General features: G+C 40.7%; 1 protein-coding gene across 10 annotated transcripts in view; it reads right to left on the reverse strand.

Moving 5' to 3' along the window:
- Positions 1–23,130, reverse strand: part of MTUS1 (microtubule associated scaffold protein 1) — a 164,825-nt gene that overhangs the window by 104,595 nt on the left and 37,100 nt on the right. For all 10 annotated transcript variants that reach the window (XM_073017959.1, XM_007961738.3, XM_007961744.3 and 7 more), the window contains exon 2: positions 7,140–9,387. In XM_073017959.1, the coding sequence (XP_072874060.1) occupies positions 7,140–9,233 (2,094 nt within the window). In that variant the 5' untranslated portion in view covers positions 9,234–9,387. The remainder of the gene's footprint in view (positions 1–7,139; positions 9,388–23,130) is intronic.

Consider the following 23,130-nt stretch of genomic DNA (forward strand, 5'->3'; position numbering starts at 1 on the left):
CCACAAGAACAGTATGGGGGAAACTGCCCCCATGATTCAATTATCTCCCACCAGGTCCCTCCCACAATAAGTGGGAATTATGGGAGCTACAATTCAAGATGAGATTTGGGTGGGGACACAGCCAAACCATATCACTCTACTTAACTTACTAACCTATAGCCCTTATTGAATACTATTCTAAATTCTAAGTATATGTATCAAGTCACTTAACCCTCATAAGAATCCTGTGAAGTTGGTAGGTTTATTGTACCCCATTTTACAGAACAAGAATGTGAAGCATTCTCTAAAATTAAATTTACTTTCCTACCTGTCTCAAAACTTCTCTCTTCTCATGTTCACCACAATATACCCAGGCACCCAGCTGCAACAATGAAATCTATTTCTCTTTTCCATCTGCTGTCATTTCTCACCAAGATTACTGAAACCATGTCCTCAGGATCTTTCTGGTCTCTCCAGCTTTCAATTCATCTTTTATCTGCCTGCTAGGGCAATCTCTCTCAAACTCAAATAGGGTTAGACATCTTCCATCTGTCTTTCAGGTAACATCTCTTCTGCACAAGGCCCAGCAATCCTTTTGCATATGGAAGTCCCTGCCATCCTCTTCACCTTATTCCCTACTGCTCAGGGTTCTATACTCCCAGCTCCCTTCACACCTACTACCTAGAGTCCCCTAAATGAGAAAATCTTCTCATATTTCTTCATCTTTGTATGTGGTATTCCTCTACCCAGAATACTTGCCCTTCAAGTTCCAGCTAGTGACAACATGTGATGTCCCCTATAAGCCTTCCTTGACAACTATGCCCATCACCACACTTTGTTCCCCCTCCTGCAGCACAGCAGTCTACTCACACTCCCAACTTAGCAATCAACACACCGTTGCTGGTTTACTTTCTCATACTCATAGAGGCAGGAGGCAGAGAAACTCTAGGCAGAGAGGGGCAGCTCCCCAGCAAAATCCCACCTTCAAGGCAAAACCCCTGAAACCCGCGGCTCAAAGTGAGAACTTCTATCCCTGTTTGCCCACTCTCTCCTAATTAGTTCTTTCTGAATCATGTCTTTTTACCAATCAAATGTTGCCTTTTCCAAAACTACCTATGGCCTGCCCCGCCCCCACATCCCATTCCCGTGAAGACCCCAGACTCACTCGGTAGAGGACACAAGTGGCTTGACTGATGTATTAGTCCATTTTCACGCTGCTGATAAAGACATACATGAGACTGGGCAACTTACAAAAGAAAGAGGCTTAATTGGACTTAGAGTTCCACGTGGCTGGGTAAGCCTCACAATCATGGCAGAAGGCAAGGAGGAGCAAGACATGTCTTACACGGACGGCAGCAAAGAGAGCTTGTGCAAGACAACTCCCCCTTATAATAACCATCAGATCTCCTGAGACTTAATCACTATCATGAAAACAGCATGGGAAAGACCTGCCCCCCATGATTCAGCTCCCTTCCACTGGGTCCTTCCCACAACATGTGGGAATTCAAGACGAGATTTGGATGGGGTCACAACCAAACCATATCAACTGGAGACTTCAGAGGACAGCTGAGTCTACCGTCATATCATCCTGAACATACCCAATCTCGTCTGATCTTGGAAGCTAAGCAGGGTCAGGCCTGGTTAGTACTTGGATGGCAGACTGACAGCTGGACTTTGGAAGAGAGATGGCTTAACTTTGGAGAAAAGCTGACTGGAGGTGGCCAGACTTCAGAGAAGATTATCTGCCCATCCTGTCCCCTCTTCAGCTTCCCTCTCTGCTGAGAGCCACTTCCATCGCTAAATAAAATTATCCACCTCCACCATCCTTCAAGTGTCCATGTGACCCAATTCTTTTTGGACAGTGGACGAGAGCTTGGGATCCACCAAGTTTGGGTACCCAAAAAAGGTTGTCACAATGACCCTTTGCCCTCGCTGCTGGAGGGCAGCTGTCCCACATCATGAGGCAAAGAGCCCACTGAGCTGATGACACACCGCTGTCCATGGATGTGCACTGTAACATGCCCTCTGGGGCTTTGGGGGTCACCACCACCTGGGCACCACTGTGGGGCCCACATAGAGCCTGCTCCTGCCGGCGCTCAAAGTGGCTGGCTGGATCCTATACTTACTTGCCCAAACACTCCTGCCCGCAAGAGGTTGAGCATGGTGGGCTGAATAAATGGGGTGCCCCCATTGCAAGTTTTACAAAGGGGTTGAGAAAAACTCCTGCATCAGTATTACCCACTGCACTAGGCACTACATTTAGACAGGGTCTCTTTTTTCCCTATACCCTAACAATCATCACCATATACATAATACACAGTAGGCACCCAATAAATGTTTCTACTCTACAGGGGAAATGGGAGCCTGAGTCTTACAGTGTGAATTCCAACATCAAACTATAATTTGCATTCTCCCTTTACATTAATGTAAAGCAATAATACAATTCTAAGCCCCCCAACCATCTGAAAGGACCACTTCTTTTGGCCAAGGGCATTCCAAGGTTAACCTGAAAAACTAGGTCAGGATATGAAAGGAAGGGGGATTCAGACATAATTATACTCTCCTCCCAGTTTGGAATTCAGGCACAGCTGACCAGCATTAACATCAACACAGACTTTAAGACTGACAGAACAGACTCTTTTAAGTCTGGTAAGAAACATTTACTATCAACTCCCCCTGAAGCAGGCTACCTGAAGGTTTCATCTGCACGATAAAGCCTTGGTCTCCACAGCTCCTTACCTTAACCCAGACATTCCTTTTTGTTGATTCCAGGTCTTTAACTCTTTGAACCAACTGCCAATTAGAAAATCTTTAGGCTGGGGGCAGTGGCTCAAACCTGTAACCCCAGCACTTTGAGAGGCCGAGGTGGGCAGATCACATGAGGCCACAAGTTCAAGACCAGCCTGGCCAACATGACGAAACCCCCGTCTCTACTAAAAATACAAAAAAATTAGCTGGGTGTGGTGGTCCTCACCTGTAAACCCAGCTACTCAAAAGGCTGAGGCAAGAGAATCACTTGAACCCAGGAGGCAGAGACTGCAGTGAGCCGAGACATCACACCACTGCACTCCAGCCTGGGCAACAGACAATCTGTCTCCAAAAAAAAAAAGAAAAAAAAAATATTTAAATCTGCCTGTGACCTGGAAGCTGCCTCCACTTCCAGTTGTCTTTCCTTTCTAGACAGAACCAATGTATACCTTACATGTACTGATTGATGTCTCATGTCTTCCTAAAATGTGTAAAACCGAGCTGTACCTGGATCACCTTAGGCACATCTTCTCAGGATCTCCTAAGGGCTGTGTCATGGGCCATTGGTCACTCATATTTGGCTCAGAATAAATCTCTTCAAATATATTACAAAGTTTGACGCTTTTTTTGACACAAAGAACAAATGAGCCCAACAGAAACTTAGTAACCTGCCTGAGGTCACTTTGCTCAGTAAATGGTGGAGCTACAATTTGAAACTACTCCAAAATCCGTGCTTGTAAAGCAGCATATTCCCCGCCATCACTTTTCTTTCTTTAATAAAGCACAAGTGTTAATTTCCAATAGAGATACATAAAGCCCAACGCTGATGGCAGAATTCATACATTAGGTGAATTCAACAATAACTTAGCAGGCCAGTCACCCATGAGAACAGCTGGAGGTCATGTTTTGGCACTGGAGAACAATACAGAATTGGCCAAGAAAAGCAAGCGACTGTACACAAACTAACAAAGATCTTCTGTCTCTGGCTAGGTTCAATTAAGGCTGGCTAAATTCATCTCCCAGAGAAAAATCTTCTTTTAAAAAGTAACCCAAAAGTTAATCTCCCAGAGCAAACCTTCTTTTAAAAAGTAATGCAAACTTCTCATCAATTTACGAAAGTGAATCTTCAGCAAATCACTTATTTTGCCTTTCAGAGCCAACATTCCAAAAATTTTGAAACCCTACGGTGTATGGAGCAGAAAAGGCCAGGATTCAAGTGAGGGCTCTGCATGTGAAGTCCAATTTTACTACTTACCAGCTGTGTGAGTTTTAAGTGGCCTGGCTGAAGTATTAAAATGTCGACAACAATTGCCCTGTTGTTACTGGGAAGAGTAAATAACAATGTATGTAAAGCACCTGAGCATTACAGGCCTATTAAACAACCTAATATACCTAAGGCACCTGAGCAAAGTGCCCGACCCAGAGCAAGGACTGAATAAACATCAATTCCTTTCCTTTTAGGTAAGTCTCCACTCCCTTTATCTCACACGCTATCATGAATACATAACCTCTGTTGTGAGAAGCTACATCTAGCCCCCTGTTTCAAATAAAAATCAAGTTTCTTCTTCCAAATAAAACCTTTTCTAACGATTCAGATAAACCCTGACCACCAAAGAGCTGTGAAGCTGCAGGCAGCCTAGGGATTCAGTAAATTCAAGGCCGGAGGTAGGCCAACAGAGCAACAGTAAAAATTAAAATCCGGCTGGGTGTGGTGGCTCACGCCTGTAATCCCAGCACTTCGGGAGGCCGATGCAGGCAGATCACTTGAGGTCAGGAGTTTGAGACCAGCCTGGCCAACATGGTGAAACCCCATCTATAATAAAAATACAAAAAATTAGCCAGGTGTATGCGCCTGTAGTCCCAGCTACTCAGGAGGCTGAGGTGAGAGAATTCCTTGAACCTGGGAGGCAGAGGTTGCAGTGAGCCGAGATTGCATCACCACACTCCAGCCTGGGTGACAGAGCAAGACTCCATCTCAAAGAAAAAGAAAATTAACATCCCTCCAGGGTGGTCTCCTCATCAATCCAGGGCAACAAGAGCCTCTGAGTGCTGCTGAAGTGACCAACAGACGTTCACTTTTCAGGAAAACACTCAGTGAATCCATTCAGCTCTCTACAGTAAGTGCAAAGCCCAGTGGCCTATGAGGGTCTCCCAGACACTTTCCTGTCTTCCTTCCCAGAGTCATGGAAATGTGAAAGAGATAAACTAGCAAAATCAGAGAGCACCATGCTTCAGACATGATCATGAAAAAAGAGCAGGCCGGGCGCGGTGACTCACGACTGTGGTCCCAGCACTTTGGCAGGCTGAGGCAGGCGGATCATGAGGTCAAGGGATTGAGACTAACCTGGATAACATGGTGAAACCTCGTCTCTATTAAAAATACAAAAATTAGCTGAATGTGGTGGTGCATGCCTGTAGTCCCAGCTACTTCGGAGGCTGAGGCAGGAGAATTGCTTGAACCCGGAAGGCAGAGGTTGCAGTGAGCCAAGATTGTGCCACTGCACTCCAGCCTGGGGACAGAGCAAGAACAAGGCTCTGTCTTTAAGAAAAAAAAAAAAAAAGAAAAAAAGAAAAAAGAGTAAGTCCTTTATGCCAGTTGTCAAGCAAAAGTGACAGCACTGCGAATATGGGACAACCTTTCAGGACTTACAAAGTATTTCATATCTAATTACGAATCCTAATTGCCAGATTCCTAAGGTGAAAAGTGCTGCTTCTCCAAGATACTAGGATCCATTTCGACCTGATGATTCTATCACCTTACTTCAATACCACATCGGGAGCCTGAAGAACAGGCTTTCAAGTTGCACAGGGGCAATATAACCCTAAGACTAAATACACAAATCAGGAAAACTTTTAGTTTCAAAATTACACAATTACACAACCAATTTAAACTCAAGACAAATGTCATTAAAAAAAAAAAAAACTTTATGAGTTTTTGGTAGCTGGGGACTGACACACCAAAAAACGTCTCCCATAAATCAAGAGAATAAACATCGTGTTTCTACGTATACCTATAAATGCCAAACTAAGAAAGTTGATTAGAATTAAGAGCATGTTGTAATTTAATTTTGCAAAAAAATTAAAATTATAAATGAGTTTTCTAAGTTTGACTTCAAGATAACTTAAAAACTAAATCTAAGTTTTGAAACTATGGATGAACTTACTAGTTTAGAAATCACTGTGGTGTACCCTTCTTCCAAACAGAGAAGACTGCTTGTTAAAGCCCAAACATGTCTAAACTGATGTTTTAGAGAATCAAGAATATCTTCAGTCTTTCCTAACCTTGTCTTATAAAGGAACCTGACAATTCCCTCCTGTGTGGCCCCTAAGCACTCCGAAGACACACACCTAAGTCAGCCCTTCTACACTTGCTATTCCATGTGCTTCATTCCTCTTGCCATGAGCCCTCCAAGGGACAGGCTGTCTGTGTCACACCTGCCTTTCTCCCCTGGCACCTACCTCCCTTCCTGACCCAGAGGACAGGCACCCAAGGACAGCCTGTCTGGGGCTGAAAATACACGTAAGTCCCCACTGCCAAAAATAGGGCCGAGGACACACACCCAATGGCCAACAGTGGCCTGTCAAATGTTTTTAAAACTCAGAAAACCAATTTCTTCACACTATTCTCAAAAATAGATGCATGTCTAAAGAAAATTCACCTTTACACTGCATGTGAATTCTTTATTCTTTACATAGAAGTCTCTAGGTGCTCCCCAAATATTTTAGACAGGTGCTATGGAAAACATACTAGTTTTTCACTACACATGAGTAAAAGATATTTTATTTTATGTACCAGGAATTAATACATTAAGAGTACAAGAGGTTTCACACATCCACTAGGTTCAATCCTTTCATCTTTGGGTCTCAAAAAATCACTTGCCCAAAATCATTCTTAGCTGGTCAGAGGAAAAATCAAGAACGCTCTTGCTCATACAAGAGGGCTCTACTTCCTGGAGCTGCCTCCTCCACCAGAGTCCAGGAGTTATTTTTATGTTGACATGTTTACCAGCACTCCCAAGCCCTTTCTGAAATGTTGTCCAATACATTTTAAAGTTGACAACCCAACGTTTTCAGAAAAATAAAATATAACCTGATTGTATCAGGCATTTAAACTACTAATTATACTAAAATATTAAAGTAGCTTCATTTTTTCAGCACACTATTAAAAAGAACGGTGATACTCGATACAAAACACTGACACTGAGGTTTTTTTTTTCCCCATATGCAGGTTTGTTATATTGAAACCTATTAACACCCTAATACATACTGACAAGACAATGAATTAACAACTAAATGTACATCTGCCCACCTAGTTCTGCAATATTATTGACTAACAGATAACTAATTGCTAACACATCTTGGTTTTCTCCACAGTTCTCTGAAGCTTGCAAAAAAATGTATATATTACTTACCAAAAACAGAGAACCATATTCAAAAGTCTCATTCATAATCTCTTGTTTCAGCTCTTGTTTTTCCATAGATGTCCCATTTTCTTTTTCACCCTTCTTTTCAGGGCTATTCCTATCAATGTGGGGAACGCATGTCATTTCCAAACATTCTGCACTTTCCATTTTAACAGGGAGTATGCCTTTGATCTTCTGAAACAACGCAGAAACGGACCCGGTCTCGCATGCTGAGTTAGAAGAACTGGCTTTGTCAACATCTTCCTGATTCGATTTCACGGCAGATGTTGTTCTTGGAACCCTGTGTGAAGCATTTTTAGCATGAGTTGTAACATGCACAGCCTGGCCAGTAATGAGTTTATTAAACTGTTGCTTATGCGTCTTGTTAATTAGAATTTCTGCTTTTTTGTCTGCATTCAAGTCAGCTCTTGGTGTTCTGCTCAAGACTGTTGGCTGTCTTGAGGAAACCACTGATGAGGGTGATGAGGCACTGGTCAGCTGAGGTCTGGGTGTGACCTTAGATAAAGCAGCATCTCTGGACTGCAACACTGGTCTAGACATAACTTTTGCTTTGACATTCTTGAAGTTTGGTCTTGGGTAACTTATAATTTCAGTTTTTCTGACTTTGCAACCTATTGGGGTATTCGTTTTGGTTGCTGATTTTCCTAAACTAGGTTTACACAGGTTCACAGGTGCCTCCTTCGAGTTTGGTATGTTTTTAAGCCCTCGATTACTCTTCTCCACTTTCTTAGATTTCTCAGTTACTTCAATCGGTGAAACAGAAAAGGTTACCTTTGTGGGTTCTAGGACTGGCGTTGACATGCATATCGTGTTGTCTGTGCTAATGACCATATCATTTGCATCCCAAGTCAGTCCACATGACAAGCCCACCTTTTGTCCTGGCGGGCTACTTAGAATCAATTTTGAGGTACGATTTTGGGTTTCCAAATCCTTTCCTTTGGAGGTCATTTGTGTGACTTCAGTCTCAGTGACTTTATGCTCTGGGTTCAGCACTTGGGCTTCGCTTTTATCAAAAGCTGGCACCATTAAAGGGCATTCATCATCAATAAGACAATGGGACACTGTCTCTCTCAGATTTTGGCCCATTTCCTTTTGCCTGTATGAGCTCTGTGAATGTGGTTCGCTATTGGATTCATCTTGGGATAAACAAAAGAACTCTTGTAAGGCAGAACCATTGGGGACTTCCATGCCATCAGAAACTGGTGTTAGAGCTTGTATCTCTTTTTCTCCAACTAGTCCTTGCTGTGATCCATCTGTGTACTCACTGGTGACCTTTCCTGAAGAACATGGACACCGATTTCCAATATCTGAAACAAAAACCTCACTTTGCATCACCACATCAGAAAATGCTGTGTAAGTCATGTCTTGGGCTTCTGATGGTGTGGCTTGAGGGTTTTCAAAGCTTTCTCTGTCGTAAGTAGTTTCTCTTGCACGCATCTTATCAGAATGGGAAGATGTCCAAGTGGAATAGGATAAAGAAGATGTATTTCCACTTCTCCTACCAGTTGGTGGCAGGCTTCCAGTGGTATGGAAGGACTGACTCTTTCCGATGGCATGACGTGATATAAAGGTGCAGTTAACTTTATCCACTGTCATATCAAATGTCTGGTTTAGTTCCAAGGGAGCAGAGAAGCCTGTACAGTTCAAAACGTCATTTGGCTTCCACACAAAAGGCAAACATGGCTCAACACTCTGGCCCTGAACTGCTTCTAGGGAATGACAACTGTGTTGCAGATATTTGGGCTTCTCGGTACCTACAAGTGCAGGAGACTGACAAATGGAATCTTTATGCATATCTAACACCTGCTTACTAAAGAAATCACTAGAAGACTTTTCAGGATCAAATACTTCAACACCCTGAAGACTTAAAGAAATATTTTCACCAGTAACCACAGCAGGGTCAGTTTCATAATCAACCACCATGTCATCTGGGTTGGCAGAATTCCAATCCACACTGCTGGCTGAGGAGTTTTGTGTAGGTGGTGATTTCGGGTTGTATGCATGTGTATTTCCATCTTCATCACTGATAAAGAAGGTCTGCAATTCACCTTCTATTTTACCATCTGAATTATCATCAGTCATCCTGAATAGTAACCTTAAACCTCTGCCATTTTATGTCTTCTTCAATTCTTTTTAAATGAGACGGTGGGAAAAATGGTCTGTCTTCTAGGTTTTTCAGCACAGTTGAAAGTTTTTTAGTCTAAGTTGCTCTGAAGATTAAATGGTTTGTTGTTCCCTGGAAGAAATAAAATGTTTAACTCAAGTAACTATTAGAAAAATTAACAGGCCACCCCTTAGTTTCAATCACTAAGTTATCAGTTTCAACCACTTTATGTTCACATTTAGAACCCACAACTATTGATGTGGGTAACTGAGATATAATTACGCAATCTATCACCCCTTTTCAAGACACTTTTTACATGTGAGGGAATGGGGCAGACTGGAAGATGGGTCATTTCTCGTTAACCCTGTCCCTGACTTTATAACTGATATGCCTCTTCCCCACTCCTAGGGACTTGTCATAGAGAGGAGCTAAATCTGGCAATAGTTTTTCCTTCTTCTTGGCTGACAGAGTGGCAATTCACCCATATTTGCTTATGATGTCACTTCCCCTCCTTCTAAGGGCACCAGCTCTATTGGATCAGCACTCCACCCTTAAGACTGCATTTAACCTTAATCACCTCCTCAAAGGCTCTGTCCCAAAATATGTCTGTTGTCCCAGGATGATTAGTAATCATGTCCCTTTCATTTTCAGAAGGGCCCCCTATTATTTCCACGCAGAGTGATTAGACAGACCATGAAAGCCCAGCAAATGAGCTGAAGATCAATTAAGAACTCACGTTTCTCCTTTGTTTTTATTCCTATCTAAAACATAGGCCATTTCCAAATTGAAGGAAAAAAAAAGCTGTCGATTCTTAAAGGCTAAAGTGGTACCCTGGTGGAAGTCCCTCGAAATGTGAGAGAGTTACCACACGTTACTGATGAAACTGTTCCCCGCCCCCTCTCCAATTCATATGTGAAGCCCAACCCCCTCCTTACATTAACCATGTTGGAGACAGAGCCTTTAAGGAGGTGATTAAGGTTAAATGCAGTCATAAGGGTGGAGTGCTGATCCAACAGAGCTGTTGCCCTTAGAAGAAGGGGAAGTGACACCAGAATGCTCTCCCACCTTTAATTCATCCCCTCTCTCTACAAAATTAGGGTACACTGAGATGAGGAGGAGAGCGCTCACCAGAAACCAAACCCTGAAAAGAACCTTAATCTTGAACTTTCCAGCCTCCAGAACTGAGAGAAAACAAGTTTTTGTTGGTTAAGCCATCCAGTGTATGATAATTTGTTATGGTGGCCAAAGAAGACTTAAGTACCACATGACTCAGCAATTCTACTCCTAAGAATCTACTGAAGAAAATGAAAACATACCAACATGGGAACTTGCACACAAATATGCATGATTCTTAATAGAAGCACTATTCAGGCCAGGCGCAGTGGCTCAAGCCTGTAATCCCAGCACTTTGGGGGGCCAAGGCAGGCGGATTACCTGAGGTCAGGAGTTCGAAACCAGCCTCAACATGGAGAAACCCTGTCTCTACTAAAAACACAAAATTAGCCGGGCATGGTGGTGCATGCCTGTAATCCCAGCTACTCAGGAGGGTGAGGCAGGAGAATTGCTTGAACCTGGGGGGCGGAGCACAGCTGTGGTGAGCCGATTTCGTGCCATTGCACTCCAGCCTGGAGGACAAGAGCAAAACTCCGTCTCAAAAAAAAAAAAAAGCAGCACTATTGATAATACTCATAAAGTAGAAACCCACATGTCCATCAACTGAAGAGCAGAAAGCAAAATGTGTTGTTATGCATTCAACAAAATATTCTTCAGCAATAGAAAGGAATGCAATACTGACACATGGTACAATGTGGATATAATATTACACTTGAAAATGTTATATCAAATGAAAGAAGTCAGTCATAAAGGTCTACATACTATACAACACTATTTACATGAAACGTCCAGAACAGGCAAACCTAAAGGGGCTGCTAATTGGGATGATGTTTCTTTTGCGAGTATGTTCTAAAACTATATAATGATGATGGTTGCACAATGTTATATACTGAAAACTACTGAATTGTACACTTAAAAATGAAACCTTTAAAAACACCCAAGAAAGCATTCAAATCTAAAACTTTTTGCTTTTTTGAGATGGAGTCTCGCTCTGCCACCCAGGCTGGAGTGCAGTGGTGCAATCTCAGCTCACTGAAACCTCCATCTCCTGGTTTCAGGCAATTCTCCTGCCTCAGCCTCCTGAGTAGCAGGGACTACAGGTGTACACCATCATGTGTGGCTAATTTTTGTATTTTTAGTAGAGACGGGGTTTCACTACGCTGGCCAGACTGGTCTCGAACTCCTGACCTCAGGTGATCTGCCCATCTCGGCCTCCCAAAGCACTGGGATTACAGGCGTGAGCCACCATGCCTGGCCACCTTTGGGAAATAACTTAAATTTTATTATGCTTTTGGTCAAACTGCAGTGCCTAAGAAAGGTCCAAACGTTCAAGCTAGGACTACAAACAGGTCATTCTGAATCCTACAGTGAGGGCTGCGTGATTCATATACTGATGGAAAGTGTAAATTTGTTAACTCTTTTTACTACCGCGAACAGATACACACACACTTGAACTGATTTTCCAATCCTAGTATTCAATGTCAATCCGATGTCACAGTACTGTTGTAAAGAAAAAAAAAAAATATCCATGAGGGAGTGAAAAAATGCCACTCCATGTGTTAATTCGAATTGCTGAATGAAGAGTAGGTCTCATTTTTCTACCTTGCAACGCTTTCTCTGTATTCAAACTTCAGTAGCCTGAATAAAATCAGAAAAGGAACTATGTTAAAACTGAAACGATCAGTTTTCTTCGCTAACAGGGCTCTGTGTGTTTCTGGCCAAGCATCCTGATACCAGCCTTCAAAGGAATAAAGAAAGGCTGCAATGTTGATTTCAACAGCAAGTGCACACACACACATCCAAAAGGCGATTTTGAATCCAAAAATGAGGGCTGCATGATTTATATGCTAATGGAAAGTATAAATTTGTAAACTCTTTTTACCATATAACTCCGTGGTGAAGTCACTGAATGATTTATTGGCAAGAGCCTCAATAAAAGCTTTTATGAAACATAACATTTTTAATCCTCCAGTATAAAATACATCCAAGCTAAATGTTTAAATCAAGAAATATATTTATTCATTTTTAGGCTTACATGCATGGGATATATTTTCTAAAAGCACTTAAATATGCTACACCTTTCTGCTTCCCTAACAGCTAATACTCAGTTTTAACAGATTGTGGCATAAGCAAACATATGCAAAGTGCACTGCAAACACGCACTTAGCATAGATCATGGGAACTGTCTTTGTAAATAATTATTAGCTTCAATTAACGTAATTTTTATTACCCAAGTTCCCTCTTCTGAAGTATATAAAAGATGATTTTTAAACTTCATATAAATTGAATAAAGGGCTCATATGTCAAAGTTATTTTTCATTTATTCATTTTGAGACGGAGTCTGGCACTGTCGCCTGACCTGGGGTGCAGTGGCGCGATCTTGACTCACTGCAACGTTCACCTCCCGGGTTCAAGTGATTCTCCTGCCTCGGCCTCCCGAGTAGCTGGGATTACAGGCACCTGCCACGATACCTGGCTAATTTTTTGTATTTTTAGTAGAGATAGGGTTTCACCGTGTTAGCCAGGATGGTCTCGAACTCCTGACCTCGTGATACGCCCGCCTCAGCCTCCCAAAGTGCTGGGATTTACAGGCGTGAGCCACCATGTCTGGACACAAAGTTATTTTATAAATACGTATATAAGAGGATAAATAACTGTATCACTAGTCCTATGTTTGTTTTTACCAGTTGTCTTTTTTTTATTTTTCTTTCGAGACAAGGTCTCACTTTGTCACCCAAGCTGCAGTGCAGTGATATGACTACAGCTTACCGCAGCCTCAACCTCCTAGGCTCAAGTGATCTTCCCACCTCAGCCTTCCGAGCAGCTGTGACTACAGGTATGTGCCAGCATGCCCAGCTAATTTTTTTAAAAAAACCTTTTGTAGAAAAGAGGTCCAGCTTTTCTCATTTATAAATAATACTAAACCGAAATCTTCACAATCTTTGACATCTGATCATTTGCCAAATTGCTATATTTAAAAAGGGGGCAGGATTCTCTATAATGTGCATGTTACTATATATGTATATTTTATATATATGTTATCTTTATATATTTATATATAAAAATATATAATGTAAAATATTATATATATATAATATACTGAGTTTTACTTTTAAGACTCATATACTGTGGTCAGCATTGCCTCCGAGGCATTTTCCCAAGTCATTATAGTATAAAAACATTGTTAATGGTTGTGAAACGCCACTAAAGGTTAAATGTTTTAGATTTACAAGCTAGTGGTTTACAAGAGTAATAGAAAAATAAAGAAGCCATTAACCATTCAACTTTCACGTAACTTTTTAGTACACTTGGGTTTATGATTTTTTTTTAATTCACAGAAAGAGGCTGGGTGTGGTGGCTCATGCCTGTAATCTCAGCACTTTGGGAGACCGAGGCAGGAGCAACATTTGAGCCCAGGAGTTCAAGACTAGCCTGGGCAACACAGCAGGACCTTACCTCTACAAATTTTTTTTTTTTTTTAATTAGTAGGGTGTGGTGGTGCACGCCTGTAGTCCCAGCTGCTCAGAAGGCTGGGGAGAAAGTATCACCTGGGCCCAGTAGTACCACCACACTTCAGGCTGGGTGACAGAGACCCTATCACTATTAAAACAAAACAAAACAAAATAAAACAAATTTCAAATTGGTGAGCAAACAGACTAAAAAACCCAAAAACATGTGTTCATAAATACTTATGGGGTGTTTTGATATAAAATAAATTTACTGACATCTCTTCTACTTTGTAGACAAGAGTAAAAAATTAGTGGTACAGAGATTTGGATATCAAAAAGATTCTGTACTTAAGCTCATCAGTTCCAGGAAGCTGGAAGATCCACCTCACCATTCATGAAAAGAAACAGTGGCTTTAAGTCACCACCACCACCATGAAGACAAAGCCACCGACCGAAAAGGGGTGACCAGCCTTAGCTCAGGAGTTTGTCAAAAGAGTTAAAAGTTGGCCATTTTGATTTACTGCCTATTTTACTTCTCCCCCACTTTAAGAATGGGTCCTAAACTTCCACCTCTTGCTAGACACATACATTCTTCGACTGAATCTCACCTGACTCATAAGCAAAGTCTTCATATTCCTGTAGTTGCTATTTGTAAAGCCTTCAAAGTTATCATCTTAGAAATATTTTTATTAAACCAGATGCAGAAAGTTAAAAAATAAAAAGAGTGTGTGTGCTGGAGGAAAAAAAAACAAACAAACATGAAACATACCATCCTCGCCCAAAGGGATAATTTCTCAAGGTCTTTTTTGGTAGCACTACGTACCAGAACAAAGGTATAACACTTGTATAACAATCCAGAACAAAGCAGAATGATCAAGTTTCCTTTCTAAGAGAATCATTTGGGAAAATGAGATCTTTTTCAGAGAACATTTTGGACCACAGAGAACAAATTCCCCATTTGTTAAGATTTGGGAATGTAAAGAAGCAGGTCCTCTTAAACGGTTACCAAAATATGTATTTCCCTAAGGATTTATAAGGTTAAAAATTAGTAAACATGTGTTGAAAGAAATGGTCAAAGAACTACTAGTACAAGCTTTGAGGAAAAATTCCAATGCCTTTGGGGAAAAAAGTTTCTAAATCTACTTTCTAAATCTTAGCTTAAAAGTGATTGTTTATTCCCCAAAGACAAAAAATTCCATTATTTCCTCATGTGAAGAGACACACCTGAAGAACTGAATCATTATATTACAATTATTATCAAATAATAGAATTAATTATCATTACCATATTAATGCTAAAAGAAATTTTAGAGATCCAATTCAAACTTCATTTTACAAATGAGGAAACCTCTGAGAAATAAACTGCATGACGTGGCTAAATCAGCTGTCAACAGCAGATGATACAACAGTTGTGTGCCTTATTTCACCAACTGAACTAGAAACTCACTAGAGGCTTATAGAAGAGTAGATGTCTTCTATACCTTCCTATTACCCACAGTGTCTAGCTTAATAATTTGGACTTAATATAGTTAACCTTGTAACACCATATTATAATTATAAAATCAAGAATGTTTCCAAAAGTAAAACATAAAAGCTGGCTTCATTACTTTATAACCACACAGAACTTAATTTTACTCCTTATTTATGTCAATATATGGCACACCAGTCCTTTAAGATGTCAATACAAATACAGTTATAATTTATAGCTTCCAAATCATAAAGTAATTACCAATCTTCTTAAAAGTTTTTAAGAACTCACAAATCACAATAGTAATTTACTTCTGTAGGCTTTAAAACTCAAAATATTACCTGATCTTCAATCTCCCTTGAATGAAAAAAGATGACATTGGCACAACATCTAAGCTATCATTTTATCTCATTAAAAATTAAGCAGTTGAGGCCGGGTGTAGTGGCTCAGGCCTGCAATATTAACACTTTGGGAGGCCGAGGTGGGCGGATCACTTGAGGCCAGGAGTTTGAGACCAGCCTGGCAAACAGGGTGAAAACCCGTCTCTACCAAAAATACAAAAATTAGCCAGGTGTGGTGGCAGGTGCCTGTAATCCCAGCTACTCAAGAGGCTGAGGCACAAGAATCGCTGGAACCCAGGAGTCGGAGGTTGCAGTGAGCCGAGATCACGTCACCGCACTCCAGCCTGGGTGACAGAGTGAGACTTCGTCTCAAAAACAAAACATAACAAAAACAAAAAATAAGCAGCTGAACAAAATGCCATCAGCAGCATGTATTATAAAAAATATATTCATAAGTCTCCACCTCCTGTTAAAACCATTCAAGGTAGTTAATAATTCTACTCTAAGCCTCAACTTACTACTATTTTTCATAATTCAAGCTTACATTCTTAAATTTGCTCTTGCAGCCTACCTTTCATCAAACTCAATAACCACCTCAAGCACTAGGTTTAACGGAGCATGTCTACCACCTAGGAACCAAGCAGCCGAGTACCTGATGGTCACTTTCCTAAAAGCATAATGATTTCACATGAAGTTGTTTAAATAAACAGCAGGAAACTAGAGTTGATTTAATGCATTTCAAAATGGAAGACTATGAAGTAACACAAGTTATACCTTAAATAATTTAGAAAACAAGTATAAATTTGAAATTACATCCTTTTATTCCGAAACAGTATTTCTCTGACTTTAATGTGCCTACAAATCAACTGGGCCTTTGGCTGGTCAACTGACTGACTCAGAAGGCAAGGATGGGGCCTGAGATTCTGCATTTCCATCCTTCTCCCTGGTGATACTGATCCTTTTGGTCCATGGGCCACCTTGGATTAGCAAAGATGTGGTAAAGAGCTTTGAGAAATACCTCTCCAGCTGACCAGATCAATAACAACAGTGGCTGTCAGGGCTGGCTGCTTTCACATCCAATGGTACCTTTTTTTTTTTTTTTTTTTTTGAGATGAAATCTTGCTCTGTTGCCCAGGCTGGAGCGCAATGGCGCAATCTTGGCTCACTGCAACCTCCACCTCCCATGTTCAATTCTCTGCCTCAGCCTCCTGAGTAGCTGGGATTACAGGCACCCACCACCAGAGCCAGCTAATTTTTTGTGTTTTTAGTAGAGGCAAGGTTTCACCATCTTGGCCAGGCTGGTCTTGAACTCCTGACCTTGCGATCCACATACCTCAGCCTTCCAAAGTGCTGGGATTACAGGCGTGAGCCACCACACCTGGCTGGTGCCATTTCTTAAAGTAGATACAGACTTTCCCTACACTAGGACTCTTAATTTATGCTTTTGAATGCTCCTCTCAAGACAGCTCGTATTTTGCATCTAGAAGATAACTGGGAATGTTGCTTCCATACCACTTCAGCTCATTCCTTCCCTGTGGAAGGAACTTAATTTGTGTAACACTCCTGACTTTTTTGACTCACTTCATCCAGGAGAAGTGAAGTGACTTAGTGGATTTTTGTAAATTTATTAAGAATTAGCTGCACAAACTCAGAATGGCCCAACCTCTTTTTTTTTCTCTTGGGAATGAGCTGCCCACCAGGGCCAGGACGTGGGTGCAGTGAGGGAGATACTCGCTGGAGGCACTGAATTTAACACAACACGATTAACAGTACCCTACCCAGCCATCCCGGAGCCCGAGGCAAAGGGAAACACTAGTAACTGCGGCTGGCTGGTTACCTAGCTCATCTCTTCTTCTTTTAGCACACAGATAATATGTTTCTATGTGTTTTGCAGGTAATGTTGTGTATTCCAGCCAGCAAATGTGAGTGGACATCATATGTACCACCTCTGAGCCTGGACCATAGAACTCACACATAATCCTTCACGCTCTTACGTGACTACACAGATGAACAAAGCAAGCCAAGTGTGGAAACATGTTCAAGATGGAACCACAAGATGGAACAAGCCTGGATCCCTGAATCCCTCCTTGGAGGATTAGTGACCACAAATCATAAATACCCATCTAGATCTCTGCGAGCAAGAAATAAATTATTGTATGTGAAGCTGACTGTTTTAAAGGGTTTTTTGAGGGGGAAAGAAGCGTGATGATAGATACATTCTTAAATACTATAACTACTTCGAAAGAAGCGAACAGTAGTTAACAACTGTCATTTTAGTCATCTTTTGTTTCGTCAAAACAAAGATGTTACAGGCCTGCCCTTACTTAATATGAAAACACCATATGATCTACAAATCCTTGGGGATACGGAGAATCAGGGTAGCTGATGACATCTGACCTATCCTCTTACTCACTGATATTGTTCAGAAATCCAAGCTAATAGGTTCTAAAACAGCCAGGGAAAGTGGTAATTTCTATGCACTTGCATTTTTATGACAGAACACTGCAAAAAAAAAAAAAAAAAAAAAAAAAAAAAAAAAAAAAAAAAGCAGTAATTTCTCTGTACCTGCAGTTTTATGAAAGAAAACCCATTAAACAATAGTTTATAATAACGCATCCCCTACACACTGAACAATTTCCCTTTTCTGTTTCATCTTTAAATATTCCCCAGGTCTGCTTCTTTTAAGATGTCTTCACACGTTAATCTAGTCCAAGGGCTCGCAAGCCATTTCTGAAAAAGGCCAACATAAAATATCTTAGGCTTTACGGGACGTGCAGTCTGTGCTGCATTTATTCAAGTGTGCTGTTGTAGAATCAAAGACACCACAGATGATATGGAAATGAACAAGCGCAACTGCATTCCCGGAAAATGATTTACAAAAAACAGGCAGAGGGCCACATTTGACCATGGACCGTAGCTTCCTGATCCCTGAACTAGTCTATGCCCTAATCCAGAGGTCTCCAACCTTTTTGGCACCAGGGACTGGTTTCGTGGGAGACCATTTTTCTGCGGATCAGGGGGAGGGGGATGATTCAAGCATATTACATTTACTGTACACTTTATTTCTATCATTATTACATTGTAATATATAATCAAACAATTATACAATTCATCAGAATGTAGAATCAGTGGGAGCCCTGAGTTTGTTTTCCTGTAAGTAGACAGTCCTATCTGGGGGTGACGAGAGACAGTGACAGATCACTAAGCATTAGATTCTCCTAAGTAGCTCGCAACCTAGACACCTCGCATGTACAGTTCACAATAGGGTTTGCACTCCCAGAAGAATCTGATGCTGCCACTAATGTGATAGGAGGTGGAACTCAGGCGGTAATGCAAGCGATGGGGAGTGGCTATGAACACAGATGAAGCTCTGCCCTCTCGCCTGCTGCCTACCTCCTGCTGTGCAGCCCAGTTCCTAACAGGTCGTGGCCCAGGAATTGGGGAAGCCAGCCATAAAGAAGGAAAACCAGCTGTCATTGGCCGGGCGGAGTGGTTCACGGCTGTAATCCCAGCACTTCGGGAAACCGAGGCAGGCAGATCGCCTGAGGTCAGGAGTTTCAGACCAGCGTGGTAAAACCCTGTCTCTACAAAATATACAAAAATTAGCCGGGCGTGGTGGCATGCACCTGTAATCCCAGCTACTAGGGCGGCTGAGGCAGAAAAATCGCTTGAACCCGGGAGGCACAAGTTGCAGTGAGCTGAGATTATGCCACTGCACTCTAGACTGGGCCACAGAGCAAGACTCTGTCTCAAAAAAAAAAAAAAAAAAAAAAAGACTAGCTGTCATGTATACTTCACCATCACTAAAATACAGACACACACACACACACACACACACACACACACAATTCCTTTGGTTTTATTTCTTGGCTCTTTCAGAGACAGGTCAACTCAATTCAAGGACAGTATACTCTCAATTTTCTGGTAAAGTCCGTTACTACATCTCTTCATAAAAATAGCCACTCACAAAATCAGGTATCACAGGGCTTCTAAACTACCTAACGACAAACAGAAATAGCACCAAGAATTGGTTCTTAGTTTTCACAAATCCTCTCCATTAATTATCATTTAAGTTATTTACTATATGAAATTATATACTTTATATACTATAAAATTATTATATACTACAAATTAAGAGATCTTTATGTTAGCATTAGTTTACCTTTAAAAAAAAAAAAAAAAGCCTAATTGTGACTTTAGAGGCATTTTAGGACTAGTTGACACTGGGTGCCGATTTAGGGAATTTTTGTCACCAAGCTCAAGTTCGTTACAGCTGTCAAAGATCATAAAACTGAAAGCATACAGTATTAGCAGAAACAAGTCTTAGCGGTGTCCATGCAATTTTAAAGAGAACAGAAACTTGGCAACCAATGGGTAATTAAATGTCTGCAGAGCATCACATATGAGTATACCCAGTACACAAGTAACCATCATCCTTGATGAGAATGAGAAAATGTTTAATTCCCACTCATCCCAAAGGTCACACACACGTCTCATTCCTCCATGAGATCTCCTCCTACTCAACATGGCTATCTTTTTACAAGTCTAATATGCACACCTCTCTCAGCACTTGAATGGAATAACTGTTGCAGCATTTGGGAGTTATTTTTCTTTTAGACATTTGCAGATCTCATCTCAAGGTAACTAACAGCCCAGAGTTAAGTATTTGTGAGGCAATCTATGCGAACTCTGAACTTACCTTGGTAGCTTATATAAAATATGTAGAATGCACGGCAGGAGCCTTTGTAAGAAAGTATTATACTGGTTTTTCTGGGGGTTTGTTGTTGTCGTTTGGTCTGAGAACGTACTGCTAACCTCTCTTTTGTAAGAGAGAACTGATTTTGACACATATTTTAAAATATGATAGTGCAGAGCTAATGGATGTTAAAATTTTATTTTGTCTTGGTAGGTAGATTGAATTGAGACTCATATTATCAGTGTATCTGAGAATTATATGACCAGCATATTTTAAAATATGGCATCTATTACAATCATATTTTAAAGTATGACAGGGTAGAGCTAATGGATGCTAAAATTTTATTTTCTTGTTTTAGTAGGTAGACTGAATTGAGAATCATATGATCAGTATATCTGAGAATTAGACGAGTAATATATAGTAAGACTGGACACAACCATTTGCCATCTTTTCCTGTTATCATCACATAGTGTGGGTGGGGAGAGTGAACGGAAATCACTCCAGAATAATGATAAATGGTTTTTAAGACTCTGTATTGAATACATTCCAGCTGATAATGACTTTTCTGTTTTCACTTTGGTGGTATCAGCCTCAGGGTAAAAAAAAATGTATTTATAAAAAACAGTTTCATAAATCTTTTAGTTATAAACAACAAAGTTTTATACGAATGTGTCATTTCATTTCTAGACTGTTGATAATAAGGATTTGGGGCCAATTTTGATATATGAATGTATTGTTTCTACATGCGGTGATTAAAGTTCTCTACTAGCAGTTAAAAAAAAAAGAAAGTGAAAGGTGGTGAAAGGGGCTGGGTACAGCGGCTCATGGCTGTAACCCCAAAACATGAGGAGTTCAAGGCAGGAGCAATGCTTGAGGCCTGGAGTTCGAGACTAGCCTGGGCAACACAGCAAGACCCCCACCTCTAAAAAAAAAAAAAAAAATCAGCCAGGCATGGTGGTGCACACCTATGGTCCCAGCTACTCTGAATGCTGAGGGCAGGAGGACTGCCTGAACCCAGGAGTTCGAGGTTGCAGTGAGCCATGATCAAGCCACTGTACTCCAGCCTGGGTAACAGAGCAAGACCCTGTCTCTTAAAAGAAAAAAAAAAAAAAAAGGTGTGAAAGAGACTGAAGTGCAGTAAGATGCTCCAAGTTTGGGGGTTGGGGAACATGAAGATAAAAAGGCAACAGTTTGGTCAGCTCAAGAGTTTGGCTTCTACTCTGAGGCAATGTGAGTTTGCCAAAGAAGTTATGATGGAGACAGATGCCCCAAACTGGCTGAAGGTGGAAGACCTAGTGAGGAGAGACTGGACGCATGAAACTGCTAGGGCAGATGTGAACTCCTGGCAGTGGCAGCAAGAGGTAAGGGAGAGGACAAGCCAGATATGCTTAAAAGGCCACTGCTGTGTCACTGAGCAGCAGAGATGCTGGCACACAATATGTGCCCAATACAGGTCTGTTGAATTAAACATTATTTTAAAAGACTACTTTACTTTCATTAATATTTAAAGAAGGAAGCCACAGCAGATAGTATCGGAGAGCTGTATAAATAATCTATCACATTCTAGAGAGATACACAAAGGATTTACGCTTTGAGTATAAACTAGGAGAGTTTTAGAATGTTCTCCCTTCTCTTTCTTCAAATAAACTAATTTGTGAGCTTAGGATATTAATTCTGGATGTTCTAGGGCCTCAAAGGTCTTTTACTCAATCCAAAACAAATAAAAGAGAGGTTCAAAGAATGAATAAGAGATCTGGGTTAAAATGAATAATTTATTAAGCATAGAGACAGATACTAGTTTAATTATCTAAGGAAAAGTAATTTGCTTCTTTCTAAAACACACACATTTAAGACTTTTTAAAAGAAAATCATATACAACAAAGAAAGCTATGAGAGAAACTCTGTTTATGCCATGATCAAAAAAAAAAAAAAATCAAAATGACCTCAACATATATCACCCCCTTTCCCCACCCACCTTCAAAGCCACATGAGGTTTGTATTTAAAACATCTTTAAGAGCCTTTTTGCAGTAATTAGAATATTTTTTATAGAAATAGTCAAAAATTACCAAGTGTCTTATAAGCAGATAGAATTCCCCTCCCTCCAAAATAAAAAACAAAAACAAACAAACAAACAAAACCATTACAAGACCACCAGCAGAGAAGAGAGAGTCCTGGTGGGCAGATGGCATTCCACAGTCCTCTAACACTGCTATCAAACACACCAGAAAAGTAAAAGAACCATCCAAAAAATCATTTTTACACCAATAAATAAAGATTAAACAATTAATGGTATTTTGTTTACACTTCTGGAGTAGAGTTTTCGGGGGTTTTTTGTTTTTGTTTTTTTTAATATGTTTACAACTTAAATGGGCATTGGAGTGGAAAACTGACTTACTCTGTCAACAGCACAGTATAGTCAGTTTGTCTTAGATAATTCACACTATGCAATTAAAAAGCCTTTGCATGAGCAAGCCCCCAGTTGATGAGGACAAGGACAGCACCCCTGAAGGAGAAGCTCCCAGCAAAGCCTGCAGGAAGTATAAAGATTCAAGACAAAGTCAATTAACTGACCTACTGAGGTTCAAGAATTCTGATTCCTCAAGTTCATTCCAAAAAATGCTTTCATTCCAATTTTTTTTTTCTCTCAACAACTTCCTAAAACCTCCAAGCCAGCATGTGGAAGACCCCACACATTCACAAACTCTTAAAACTGCATTTCTGAAGGCTTAGTCAGTAATCTTAATAAGGAAAATGGTTTAACATTTTCAGGGCATCCTATATTCTTTAAACATATCATAAAAGCAGCAG

This window comes from Chlorocebus sabaeus, chromosome 8 (genome assembly GCF_047675955.1).
Source record: "Chlorocebus sabaeus isolate Y175 chromosome 8, mChlSab1.0.hap1, whole genome shotgun sequence".
Taxonomy (NCBI): Eukaryota; Metazoa; Chordata; class Mammalia; order Primates; family Cercopithecidae; genus Chlorocebus; species Chlorocebus sabaeus.